Raw genomic sequence first — 13,792 nt, forward strand, 5'->3', positions numbered from 1 at the left:
TGTAGCGCTGTAGCAGCATGGACAGATACTCTGTCAGAGGACATAGATGCCCTGGACAGGGATACTGTTTTGCTAACCCTGGGCCATATAAAAGACGCCGTCTTATATATGAGGGATGCCCAGAGGGACATTTGCCTGCTGGGCTCTAGAATTAATGCAATGTCCATTTCTGCCAGGAGGGTCTTATGGACTCGGCAATGGACAGGGGATGACGATTTCAAAAAACACATGGAGGTTTTGCCTTATAAGGGTGAGGAATTGTTTGGGGACGGTCTCTCAGGCCTCGTGTCCACAGCGACAGCTGGAAAGTTGACTTTCTTGCCTCAGGTTTCCTCACAGCCTAAGAAAGCACCGTATTATCAAATGCAGTCCTTTCGTTCTCAGAGAAGCAAGAAGGTCAGAGGTGCATCCTTTCTTGCCAGAGGCAGGGGTAGAGGAAAGAAGCTGCACCATGCAGCTAGTTCCCAGGAACAAAAGTCCTCCCCGGCTTCGACTAAGTCCACCGCATGACGCTGGGGCTCCACAGGCGGAGCTAGGTGCGGTGGGGGCGCGTCTCCGAAAATTCAGCAACCAGTGGGTTCGCTCGCAAGTGGATCCCTGGGCTGTACAAATTGTATCTCACGGATACAAGCTGGAATTCGAAGTGACTCCCCCTCACCATTACCTAAAATCAGCCTTGCCAGCTTCCCCCACGGAAAGGGAGGTAGTGCTGGCGGCAATTCACAAGCTGTACCTCCAGCAAGTGATAATAATGGTCCCCCTCCTTCAACAGGGAAGGGGTTACTATTCCACAATGTTTGTGGTACCGAAACCGGACGGTTCGGTAAGACCCATTCTGAATTTAAAATCCTTGAACATTTATATGAAAAAATTCAAGTTCAAAATGGAATCGCTCAGAGCGGTCATTGCAAGCCTGGAAGAGGGGGATTTTATGGTATCTCTGGACATCAAGGATGCTTACTTGCATGTCCCCATTTATCCACCTCACCAGGAGTACCTCAGGTTTGTGGTACGGGACTGTCATTACCAGTTCCAGACGTTGCCGTTTGGCCTGTCCACGGCACCGAGAATATTTACCAAGGTAATGGCGGAAATGATGGTACTCTTTCGGAAGCAAGGAGTTACAGTTATCCCTTACTTGGACGATCTCCTCATAAAGGCGAGGTCCAGGGAGCAGTTGTTGATCAGCGTAGCACACTCTCAGGAAGTGTTGCAACAGCACGGCTGGATTCGGAATATTCCAAAGTCGCACCTGATTCCTACGACGCGTCTGCCCTTCCTGGGCATGATTCTGGACACAGAACAGAAGAAGGTGTTTCTGCCGGAGGAGAAGGCCCAGGAGTTAGTGACTCTGGTCAGGGACCTCCTAAAACCAAAACAGGTGTCGGTGCATCACTGCACGCGAGTCCTGGGAAAGATGGTGGCCTCATACGAAGCCATTTCCTTCGGCAGGTTCCATGCGAGGATCTTTCAGTGGGATCTGTTGGACAAGTGGTCCGGATCACATCTTCAGATGCATCGGCTGATCACCCTGTCCCCGAGGGCCAGGGTGTCTCTTCTGTGGTGGCTGCAGAGTGCTCATCTTCTCGAGGGCCGCAGGTTCGGCATACAGGACTGGGTCCTGGTGACCACGGATGCAAGCCTCCGCGGATGGGGGGCAGTCACTCAGGGAAGAAACTTCCAAGGGCTGTGGTCAAGTCAGGAGACTTGTCTGCACATAAATATACTGGAACTAAGGGCCATATACAACGCCCTAAGTCAAGCGGAGCCCCTGCTTCGAGACCAACCAGTGCTGATTCAGTCAGACAACATCACGGCGGTCGCCCATGTAAACCGCCAGGGCGGCACAAGAAGCAGGGTGGCAATGGCGGAAGCCACAAAGATTCTTCGTTGGGCGGAGAATCACGTGCAAGCACTGTCAGCAGGGTTCATTCCGGGAGTGGACAACTGGGATGCAGACTTCCTCAGCAGACACGACCTCCACCCGGGAGAGTGGAGACTTCATCAAGAAGTCTTCACGCAGATTGCAAATCGATGGGAACTGCCACAGGTGGACATGATGGCGTCCCGCCTCAACAAAAAGCCAAAAAGATAGGCGATAGGCTATCAGGCGATAGCTGTGGACGCGCTACTGACACCGTGGGTGTTCCAGTCGGTATATGTGTTTCCTCCTCTTCCTCTCATACCAAAGGTGCTGAGAATTGTAAGAAAAAGCGGAGTGAGAACAATACTCATTGTTCCGGATTGGCCAAGAAGGACTTGGTACCCGGAACTGCAAGAAATGCGCACAGAGGACCCATGGCCTCTGCCTCTCAGACAGGACCTGCTGCAACAAGGGCCCTGTCTGTTCCAAGACTTACCGCGGCTGCGTTTGACGGCATGGCGGTTGAACGCCGGATCCTAGCGGAAAAAGGCATTCCGGATGAAGTTATTCCTACGCTGATAAAGGCTAGGAAGGACGTGACAGCAAAGCATTATCACCGTATATGGTGAAAATATGTTGCTTGGTGTGAGGCCAGGACGGCCCCTACAGAGGAATTCCAGCTGGGTCGATTCCTGCACTTCCTACAGTCAGGAGTGTCTATGGGCCTAAAATTAGGGTCCATAAGGGTCCAGATTTCGGCCCTATCAATTTTCTTTCAAAAAGAACTGGCTTCACTGCCTGAGGTTCAGACGTTTGTTAAGGGAGTGCTGCATATTCAGCCCCCTTTTGTGCCACCAGTGGCACCTTGGGATCTTAACGTTGTGTTGGATTTCCTGAAATCGCACTGGTTTGAGCCACTTAAGACCGTGGAACTAAAGTATCTCACGTGGAAAGTGGTCATGCTGTTGGCCTTAGCATCGGCTAGGCGTGTGTCAGAATTGGCGGCTTTGTCATGTAAAAGCCCCTATCTGATCTTCCATATGGACAGGGCAGAATTGCGGACTCGTCCCCAATTTCTCCCAAAGGTGGTATCATCGTTTCATTTGAACCAACCTATTGTGGTGCCTGCAGCTACTCGGGACTTGGAGGACTCCAAGTTGCTGGACGTAGTCCGGGCTTTGAAAATATATGTTTCCAGAATGGCTGGAGTCAGGAAGACTGACTCGCTGTTTATTCTGTATGCACCCAATAAGCTGGGTGCTCCTGCTTCAAAGCAAACTATTGCTCGCTGGATCTGTAGCACGATTCAGCTGGCTCATTCTGCGGCTGGATTGCCGCATCCAAAATCAGTGAAAGCCCATTCCACAAGGAAGGTGGGCTCTTCTTGGGCGGCTGCCCGAGGGGTCTCGGCTTTACAATTTTGCCGAGCGGCTACTTGGTCGGGTTCAAACACTTTTGCAAAGTTCTACAAGTTTGATACCCTGGCTGAGGAGGACCTTGTGTTTGCTCATTCGGTGCTGCAGAGTTATCCGCACTCTCCCGCCCGTTTGGGAGCTTTGGTATAATCCCCATGGTCCTTACGGAGTCCCCAGCATCCACTAGGACGTTAGAGAAAATAAGAATTTACTCACCGGTAATTCTATTTCTCGTAGTCCGTAGTGGATGCTGGGCGCCCGTCCCAAGTGCGGACTTTCTGCAATACGTGTATATAGTTATTGCTTAATAAGGGTTATTGTTATGAGCCATCCGTTGAGTGATGCTCAGTTGTTTTTCATACTGTTAACTGGGTAAGGTTATCACAAGTTGTACGGTGTGATTGGTGTGGCTGGTATGAGTCTTACCCTGGATTCCAAAATCCTTTCCTTGTAATGTCAGCTCTTCCGGGCACAGTTTCCCTAACTGGGGTCTGGAGGAGGGGCATAGAGGGAGGAGCCAGTGCACACCAGATAGTACCTAATCTTTCTTTAGAGTGCCCAGTCTCCTGCGGAGCCCGTCTATTCCCCATGGTCCTTACGGAGTCCCCAGCATCCACTACGGACTACGAGAAATAGAATTACCGTTGAGTAAATTCTTATTATTCCATTGTTATCCTGTGGATACCCTATGAACCGTGCAGAAAAGTAGATTGCAATAAGATCCATACATGTGCACTCTGTTCCAGTCTTATGGCGATGGCGCACATTCCTCCTATGTGTGTGGGAGGGAATGACTCGAATATTGAAATGCCCTCCATAATGGATAGGTGATGTTAATATACCTTTGAGAGTACACTCTGTAATCCAGTTGTAAATTTCAATATCAAAGTCTTTTACAGTATTTAGATTACTGCAATTCCCTTTCATATCAGTCTGTTCAATGATACGGTTTTCATTTTGTGTGAATTCTCTGATGTCTAAGAAGAACTGATTTCTGTGCAAAACATTTCCCGCACTCAGAGCATGGAAATGGCTTCTCACCTGTGTGACTTCTCTGATGTGGAACAAGAGCGGATTTTTGTGAAAAACGTTTCCCACACTTAAAACATGGAAATGGCTTCTCACCCGTGTGACTTCTCTGATGTATAACAAGAGCTGATTTCTGTATATAACATTTCCCGCACTCTGCACACGGAAATGGTCTCTCATCTGTGTGAAGACTCTGGTGTATAACAAAAACTGACTTGTGTGTAAAACATTTCCCACACACAGAACATAGAAATGGCCTCTCACCTGTGTGACTTCTCTGATGAGTAATAAGTTTTGATTTATATGTAAAACATTTCCCACACTCAGAGCACAGATATTGTTTGTTAAGTGTGTGCATCTTCTGTCTAATAAAGACTGACTGATTATTAAAGCATTTAACAAATTCAGAAGAGGGAAAGACTGTAGCATCTGTAGGAGCTGCACTATGTGTACCAACATCTGAATTAATGTTACACTCCTCATGGTTAGAGGGATCAGATGAAATATCTGCACTATGAGGTACAGGATATATAATTGGGGTAATGGAGGTTTCTCCTGCAAAATCCTGTGTCATGTTCTTCGCTTCTAATTTAAAGTCTGGAAACAAAGTCAGATGTCCCTCCGAGGTATTCCTGCCCATCGGTCCATCTGCTGGAAGTAAGAGAGATATATGGAAATAAAGGTTTCTTTTTTATTATATATGAGGGTAATAGACAGTGACATGATGTGAGGGGGAGAGCAGGAGTATATTAGGGGCTGATGGCTCCTGATGTATGAGATACACTAGAGAGTGTGCGGAGGAGACTGGTCAGATCTCTGGGCTGGTAACACACAGTGACATGATGTGAGGGGGAGAGCAGGGGTATAATAGGGGCTGATGGCTCCTGATGTATGAGATACACTAGAGAGTGTGCGGAGGAGATTGGTCAGATCTCTGGGCTGGTAACACACAGTGACATGATGTGAGGGGGAGAGCAGGAGTATAATAGGGGCTGGTGACTCCTGATGTATGAGATACACTAGAGAGTGTGGGGAGGAGACTGGTCAGATCTCTGGGCTGGTAACACACAGTGACATGATGTGAGAGGGAGAGCAGGAGTATAAATAAGATTTTACTCACCGGTAAATCTATTTCTCGTAGTCCGTAGTGGATGCTGGGAACTCCGAAAGGACCATGGGGAATAGCGGCTCCGCAGGAGTCTGGGCACAACTAAAAGAAAGCTTTTAGACTACCTGGTGTGCACTGACTCCTCCCACTATGACCCTCCTCCAAGCCTCAGTTAGGATACTGTGCCCGGAAGAGCTGACACAATAAGGAAGGATTTTGAATCCCGGGTAAGACTCATACCAGCCACACCAATCACACCGTATAACACGTGATACCATATCCAGTTAACAGTATGAAACATAACTGAGCCTCTCAACAGATGGCTCATAACTATAACCCGTTAGTGAACAATAACTATGTACAATTATTGCAGACAATCCGCACTTGGGACGGGCGCCCAGCATCCACTACGGACTACGAGAAATAGATTTACCGGTGAGTAAAATCTTATTTTCTCTAACGTCCTAGTGGATGCTGGGAACTCCGAAAGGACCATGGGGATTATACCAAAGCTCCCAAACGGGCGGGAGAGTGCGGATGACTCTGCAGCACCGAATGAGAGAACTCAAGGTCCTCCTCAGCCAGGGTATCAAATTTGTAGAATTTCGCAAACGTGTTTGCCCCTGACCAAGTAGCAGCTCGGCAAAGTTGTAAAGCCGAGACCCCTCGGCAGCCGCCCAAGATGAGCCCACCTTCCTTGTAGAATGGGCTTTAACTGATTTAGGATGCGGCAGTCCAACCGCAGAATGCGCCAGCTGAATTGTGCTACAAATCCAGCGAGCAATAGTCTGCTTAGAAGCAGGAGCACCCAGTTTGTTGGGTGCATACAGGATAAATAGCGAGTCAGCCTTCCTGACTCCAGCCGTCCTGGAAACATAAATTTTCAAGGCCCTGACTACGTCCAGCAACTTGGAATCCTCCAAGTCGCTAGTAGCCGCAGGCACTACAATAGGTTGGTTCAAGTGAAAAGCTGATACCACCTTAGGGAGAAACTGGGGACGAGTCCTCAATTCTGCCCTATCCATATGGAAAATCAGATAAGGGCTTTTAAATGACAAAGCCGCCAATTCTGATACACGCCTGGCCGAAGCCAAGGCCAATAACATGACCACTTTCCACGTGAGATATTTTAGATCCACGGTCTTTAGTGGCTCAAACCAATGTGATTTTAGGAAATTCAACACCACGTTGAGATCCCAGGGTGCCACTGGAGGCACAAAAGGGGGCTGAATATGCAGCACTCCTTTTACAAAAGTCTGAACTTCAGGTAGTGAAGCTAGTTCTTTTTGGAAGAAAATCGACAGAGCCGATATCTGCACCTTAATGGAGCCTAATTTTAGGCCCATAGACACTCCTGCCTGTAGGAAGTGCAGAAATCGACCCAGCTGAAATTCCTCTGTTGGGGCCTTATTGGCCTCACACCAAGCAACATATTTCCGCCATATGCGGTGATAATGTTTTACAGTTACATCTTTCCTGGCTTTTATCAGCGTAGGAATGACATCCTCCGGAATGCCCTTTTCCTTTAGGATCCGGTGTTCAACCGCCATGCCGTCAAACGCAGCCGCGGTAAGTCTTGGAACAGACAGGGCCCCTGCTGCAGCAGGTCCTGTCTGAGCGGCAGAGGCCATGGGTCCTCTGAGATCATCTCCTGAAGTTCCGGGTACCACGCTCTTCTTGGCCAATCCGGAACCACGAGTATTGTCCTTACTCCTCGTTTTCTTATTATTCTCAGTACCTTTGGTATGAGAGGCCGAGGAGGGAACACATAAACCGACTGGTACACCCACGGTGTCACTAGAGCGTCCACCGCTATCGCCTGAGGGTCCCTTGACCTGGCGCAATATCTCTCTAGTTTTTTGTTTAGGCGGGACGCCATCATGTCCACCTGTGGCCGTTCCCAACGATTTACAATCAGTGTGAAGACTTCTGGATGAAGTCCCCACTCTCCCGGGTGGAGGTCGTGCCTGCTGAGGAAGTCTGCTTCCCAGTTGTCCACTCCCGGAATGAACACTGCTGACAGTGCTAGCACGTGATTTTCCGCCCATCGGAGAATCCTTGTGGCTTCTGCCATTGCCGTCCTGCTTCTTGTGCCGCCCTGTCGGTTTACATGGGCGACCGCCGTGATGTTGTCTGATTGGATCAGTACCGGCTGGTGTAGAAGCAGGGGTTTTGCCTGACTTAGGGCATTGTAAATGGCCCTTAGTTCTAGAATATTTATGTGTAGGGAAGTCTCCTGACTCGACCATAGTCCTTGGAAGTTTCTTCCCTGTGTGACTGCCCCCCAGCCTCGAAGGCTGGCATCCGTGGTCACCAGGACCCAGTCCTGTATGCCGAATCTGCGGCCCTCTAGAAGATGAGCACTCTGCAGCCACCACAGCAGAGACACCCTGGTTCTTGGAGACAGGGTTATTAGCCGATGCATCTGAAGATGCGATCCGGACCATTGGTCCAACAGGTCCCACTGAAAGATTCTGGCATGGAACCTGCCGAAAGGAATTGCTTCGTAAGAAGCCACCATCTTTCCCAGGACTCGCGTGCAGTGATGCACCGACACCTGTTTTGGTTTCAGGAGGTTTCTGACTAGAGGTGACAGCTCCTTGGCTTTTTCCTCTGGGAGAAACACTTTTTTCTGGACTGTGTCCAGAATCATTCCCAGGAACAGTAGACGTGTCGTCGCAACCAGCTGTGACTTTGGAATATTCAGAATCCAACCGTGCTGGTGTAGCACCTCCTGAGATAGTGCTACTCTTACCAACAACTGCTCCCTGGATCTCGCCTTTATTAGGAGATCGTCCAAGTATGGGATAATTAAAACTCCCTTTTTTCGAAGGAGTATCATCATTTCCGCCATTACCTTGGTAAACACCCTCTGTGCCGTGGACAGACCAAACGGCAGCGTCTGGAATTGGTAATGGCAATTCTGTACCGCAAATCTGAGGTACTCCTGATGAGGAAGATAAATGGGGACATGCAGGTAAGCATCCTTAATGTCCAGGGATACCATGTAATCCCCCTCGTCTAGACTTGCAATAACCGCCCTGAGCGATTCCATCTTGAACTTGAATTTTTTTTTATGTATGTGTTCAAGGATTTCAAATTTAAAATGGGTCTCAACCGAACCGTCCGGTTTCGGTACCACAAACAGTGTGGAATAGTAACCCCGTCCTTGTTGAAGTAGGGGCACCTTGACTATCACCTGCTGGGAATACAGCTTGTGAATTGCCTCTAGTACAGCCTCCCTGTCCGAGGGAGTTGTTGGCAAGGCAGATTTGAGTTAACGGCGGGGGGGAGACACCTCGAATTCCAGCTTGTACCCCTGAGATACTACTTGAAAAATCCAGGGATCCACCTGTGAGCGAGCCCACTGATCGCTGAAATTTTTGAGGCGGCCCCCCACCGTGCCTGACTTTTGCTCCTGGGAACCAGCTGTTTGTTGCAGCCTTTTTCCCCTACCTCTGCCTCTGGACAGAAAGGACCCGCCTTTTCCTCGCCTGTGTTTCTGGGTCCGAAAGGACTGTACCTGATAAAACCGCGCTTTTTTAGGCTGTGAGGGAACATGGGGTAAAAATGCTGACTTCCCAGCTGTTGCTGTGGAAACGAGGTCCGAGAGACCATCCCCGAATAACTCCTCACCTTTATAAGGCAAAACTTCCATGTGCCTTTTGGAATCTGCATCCCCTGTCCACTGCCGAGTCCATAAGCCTCTCCTAGCAGAAATGGACAATGCACTTATTCTAGATGCCAGCCGGCAGATCTCCCTCTGTGCATCTCTCATGTATAAGACTGAGTCTTTTATATGCTCTATGGTTAGCAGAATAGTGTCCCTGTCTAGGGTGTCAATATTTTCTGACAGGGAATCTGACCATGCAGCGGCAGCACTGCACATCCATGCTGACGCAATAGCTGGTCTAAGTATAATGCCTGTGTGTGTATATATAGACTTCAGGATCGCCTCCTGCTTTCTATCCGCAGGCTCCTTCAGGGCGGCCGTATCCGGAGACGGAAGTGCCACCCTTTTAGACAAACGTGTGAGCGCTTTATCCACCCTAGGAGGTGTTTCCCAACGTGCCCTATCCTCTGGCGGGAAAGGGAACGCCATTAGTAATTTTTTTTGAGATTATCAATCTTTTATCAGGGAAAGCCCACGCTTCTTCACACACTTCATTTAATTCTTCAGATGGGGGAAAAACTACGGGTAGTTTTTTCTCCCCAAACATAATACCCTTTTTAGTGGTACCTGGGTTTATATCTGAAATGTGTAACACCTCTTTCATTGCCTCAATCATGCAACGAATGGCCTTAGTCGACATTAGATTAGACTCATCGTCGTCGACACTGGTATCAGTATCTGTGTCGACATCTGCGTCTGCCATCTGAGGTAGCGGGCGTTTTAGAGCCCCTGATGGCCTTTGAGACACCTGGGCAGGCACGAGCTGAGAAGCCGGCTGTCCCGCATTTGGCATGTCGTCAAATTTTTTGTGTAAGGAGTCTACACTTGCACGTAATTCCTTCCATAAAACCATCCACTCAGGTGTCTGCCCCGCAGGGGGTGACATCACTTCTATAGGCATCTGCTCCGCCTCCACATAATTTTCCTCCTCAAACATGTCGACACAGCCGTACCGACACACCGCACACACACCGGGAATGCTCTAACAGAGGACAGGACCCCACAGAAGCCCTTTGGGGAGACAGAGAGAGAGTATGCCAGCACACACCAGAGCGCTATATAATGCAGGGACTAACTGAATTATGTCCCCTATAGCTGCTATAATATTTACTGCGCCTAAATTTAGTGCCCCCCCTCTCTTTTTTACCCTTTTCTGTAGTGTAGACTGCAGGGGAGAGCCAGGGGAACTGTGAGGGAAAAATGGCGCCAGTGTGCTGAGAGATAGCTCCGCCCCTTTTTCGCGGACTATTCTCCCGCTTTTTTAAGGATTCTGGCAGGGGTAATTATCACATATATAGCCTCTGGGGCTATATATTGTGATTGTTTTGCCAGCCAAGGTGTTTTTATTGCTGCTCAGGGCGCCCCCCCCAGCGCCCTGCACCCTCAGTGACCGGAGTGTGAAGTGTGTATGAGAAGCAATGGCGCACAGCTGCAGTGCTGTGCGCTACCTTGGTGAAGACAGAAGTCTTCATGCCGCCGATTTTCCGGACTTCTTCTTGCTTCTGGCTCTGTAAGGGGGACGGCGGCGCGGCTCCGGGACCGAACACCAAGGCCAGTTCCATGCGGTCGATCCCTCTGGAGCTAATGGTGTCCAGTAGCCTAAGAAGCCCAAGCTAGCTGCAAGCAGGTAGGTTCGCTTCTTCTCCCCTTAGTCCCTCGTTGCAGTGAGCCTGTTGCCAGCAGGTCTCACTGTAAAATAAAAAACCTAAAATATACTTTCTTTCTAAGAGCTCAGGAGAGCCCCTAGTGTGCATCCAGCTCGGCCGGGCACAAAAATCTAACTGAGGCTTGGAGGAGGGTCATAGTGGGAGGAGCCAGTGCACACCAGGTAGTCTAAAAGCTTTCTTTTAGTTGTGCCCAGACTCCTGCGGAGCCGCTATTCCCCATGGTCCTTTCGGAGTTCCCAGCATCCACCAGGACGTTAGAGAAATAGGGGCTGATGGCTCCTGACTCCGCCAGTGGGCAGATATGTTTCCCTCATTAGTCTGTACAGACAGAGGAGGGTGTAGGATGAGATTGCTGTAGTGACTGAGCAATGAGAATATGTGACTCTTTTCTGTAATACAGTTAGGGCTCTATACATGAAGCAGTGAAAAGAGTGGAGAAGTTGCCCATGGCAACCAATCAGCTGCTCTGTATAATTGTATAGTATGCAAATTACAAATGTTACCTCAATGCTGATTTGTTGACATGGGCAAGTTCTCCTGACTTCTCCACACTTTTCACTGCTTCATGAATAGACCTATAAGTGTTTATTACTCACCTGTGCTGATATCTGTAGGGATTTCCTCCTCCTTACATTGCTGAACACCCCTCACATATGTCTCTTCTTCTCCCTCTACAACCTCTACTTTAATATAAGTCAGACCTTCAACCTAAATCATACACAAAAATAGGATTTTAATTACCTACCGGTAAATCCTTTTCTCGTAGTCTGTAGAGGATAATATGGTCAACATTAGTACCATGGGGTATAGCTGGGTCCACGAGGAGCCTTGGGCACTTTAAGAAATCAAGAAATAGTGTGCACTGGCTCCTCCATCTATGCCCCTCCTACCAGACAGTCTAGAAACTGTGCCCGAGGAGACAGACATTGCATTATATACAATCAACCCATCCAGGATATTTCCAGAATATACATCATGAGCTTGCATTATATACAATCATCCCATCAGTATTATAAATTCCTCAATATTCAACATTACTACTGTGCTCCACATCATATATCTATTTCATTTTCTTTCTAAGGGCTGCCGTCGGATAACACTGAGCATTACTTAGATTTTTATTCCATATATTCATGAAAATAAACTTCCCATCCTTCATAGCCTAACAGGCTATAGTTTATCAGTAGTGGATGGTGATCTTGTTATTATTACATACAATGCTCCATAGCTTCTGTGGTCAGCTACTTTATATGGTTTAAAGTGTCTTTAAAGGAACCAATTCATCACAAAATCACAATTCAGTCCGTCTGGTTGCAAAGTCTTAAGCTCATAAATCCAACGTATCTCCGTTTTGGCTAAAGAAGCTGCCACATCATTCTTCCTCCAGTTACCTTTGACCTGTTCAATAGCGTTAAAATTAAATTATACTATTGATTGAACATTTATGTATCTTTTTACAATGTGCCGACAATGATTTTCAACCCCCTTTGTTATGTTATTCATATGTTCTCTCATCCTAATCTTAAAAGCCCTACTTGTTCTCCCCACATACTGTTTCGTACATATACATTGTATCAAGTATACTACATTGCTACTTTCACATGTTATGAACTGATTAATTTGATTCTGTTTCTGTGTTACAGTTGATACAAAGGTTTCCATTTTACTACCTTCATTCCCCTTAATATATTTGCATGCTTTACAACAGGGCTGGCCAAACCGGTCCTCGAGATCTACCAACAGGTCATGTTTTCCAGGCCTCCTGGAGATCTGTAGAATTGTCAGTTAGGAATGAATGCAGCACATCTTAATTAGTAATGACTACACCTGTGCACCAGCTAGGTGGTCTGGAAAATGTGTACTGTTGGTAGATCTCGAGGACTGGTTTGGCCAGCCCTGCTTTACACAAACCGCACCTAAAAAAACCTTTAGATTTTATTCTGGTCGTCATAGTTGGTGCACTTTTTACCAAGATACTTTTTAAATTGGGTGCTCTCTTATATATAATTTTCGGTTTCTCTGGGAGTATTTTTTTCCAATATGGAATCACGTTTCAAAATTTCCCAGTGTTTTTTTCAAAACCCCTTTAATGTTTTTATACTTGGAGTTGTATGTTGTCACAAAAGAAACCGAAAAAATACTCTTTCATTTCTCTGTTACTTGGCTGTAATAATGGTGGTCATTCCGAGTTGATCGCTCGCTAGCAGTTTTTAGCAGCCGTGCAAACGCTATGCCGCCGCCCACTGGGAGTGTATTTTAGCTTAGCAGAAGTGCGAACGGTTCTGTCGCAGAGCGGCTACAAATTATTTTTGTGTAGTTTCAGAGTAGCTCAAAACCTACTCAGCGCTTGCGATCACTTCACACCATTCAGTTCCGGATTTGACGTCACAAACCCGCCCAGCGATCAGCCGACCACGCCTGCGTTTCCCCAGCCACGCCTGCATTTTTATCTGGCACGCCTGCGTTTTTCCGCACACTCCATGAAAACGGTCAGTTGCAACCCAGAAACGCCCACTTCATGTCAATCACTCTGCAGCAAGCAGTGCGACTGAAATGCATCGCTAGACCCTGTGCAAAACGACATCGTTCTTTGTGCCCGTACGATGCGAGTGCGCATTGCGCCGCATACGCATGCGCAAAACTGACGATTTTTAGCCTGATCGCTGCGCTGCGAACAAATTCAGCAAGCAATCAACTCGGAATGACCACCAATGTGTCTCTATCTATTTCATCAATACTCTCAAGTGTATTCTGCAAAACAACAGGATCATAGCCTTTTTGTATTATGAACTGATTTTTCATTATATGGACTTGCTGTTTATATATGGGGTCCTCAGTACAGTTCCGTTTTAGACACCGGAACTGATTTCCCGGAACCCCCTTCAACCAGCTAGGGTGGTGGCTACTATCCCTTCCAATAGAGGAATTGCTGTCAGTTGGTTTGTTATAATTTTGAGTACGGATAGTTAGATCCTTAGTATACACTGTTAAATCTAGAAAAATGTATACTGTGCTCGCTCTGAGTGTAGGTTAGTA

The 13,792-nt window shown here is 47.7% G+C and overlaps 1 protein-coding gene across 1 annotated transcript in view; it reads right to left on the reverse strand.

Moving 5' to 3' along the window:
• Nucleotides 1–3,845: 3,845 nt before the first annotated feature.
• Nucleotides 3,846–13,792, reverse strand: part of LOC135057136 (uncharacterized) — a 352,772-nt gene continuing 342,825 nt past the window's right edge. Inside the window, exons 28-29 of the mRNA XM_063963032.1 lie at nucleotides 11,353–11,464; nucleotides 3,846–4,959 (exon numbers count right to left, since the gene is read on the reverse strand). Of these exons, the coding sequence (XP_063819102.1) occupies nucleotides 4,232–4,959; nucleotides 11,353–11,464 (840 nt within the window). The 3' untranslated portion in view covers nucleotides 3,846–4,231. The remainder of the gene's footprint in view (nucleotides 4,960–11,352; nucleotides 11,465–13,792) is intronic.

Source organism: Pseudophryne corroboree, chromosome 3, assembly GCF_028390025.1.
Source record: "Pseudophryne corroboree isolate aPseCor3 chromosome 3, aPseCor3.hap2, whole genome shotgun sequence".
NCBI lineage: Eukaryota > Metazoa > Chordata > Amphibia > Anura > Myobatrachidae > Pseudophryne > Pseudophryne corroboree.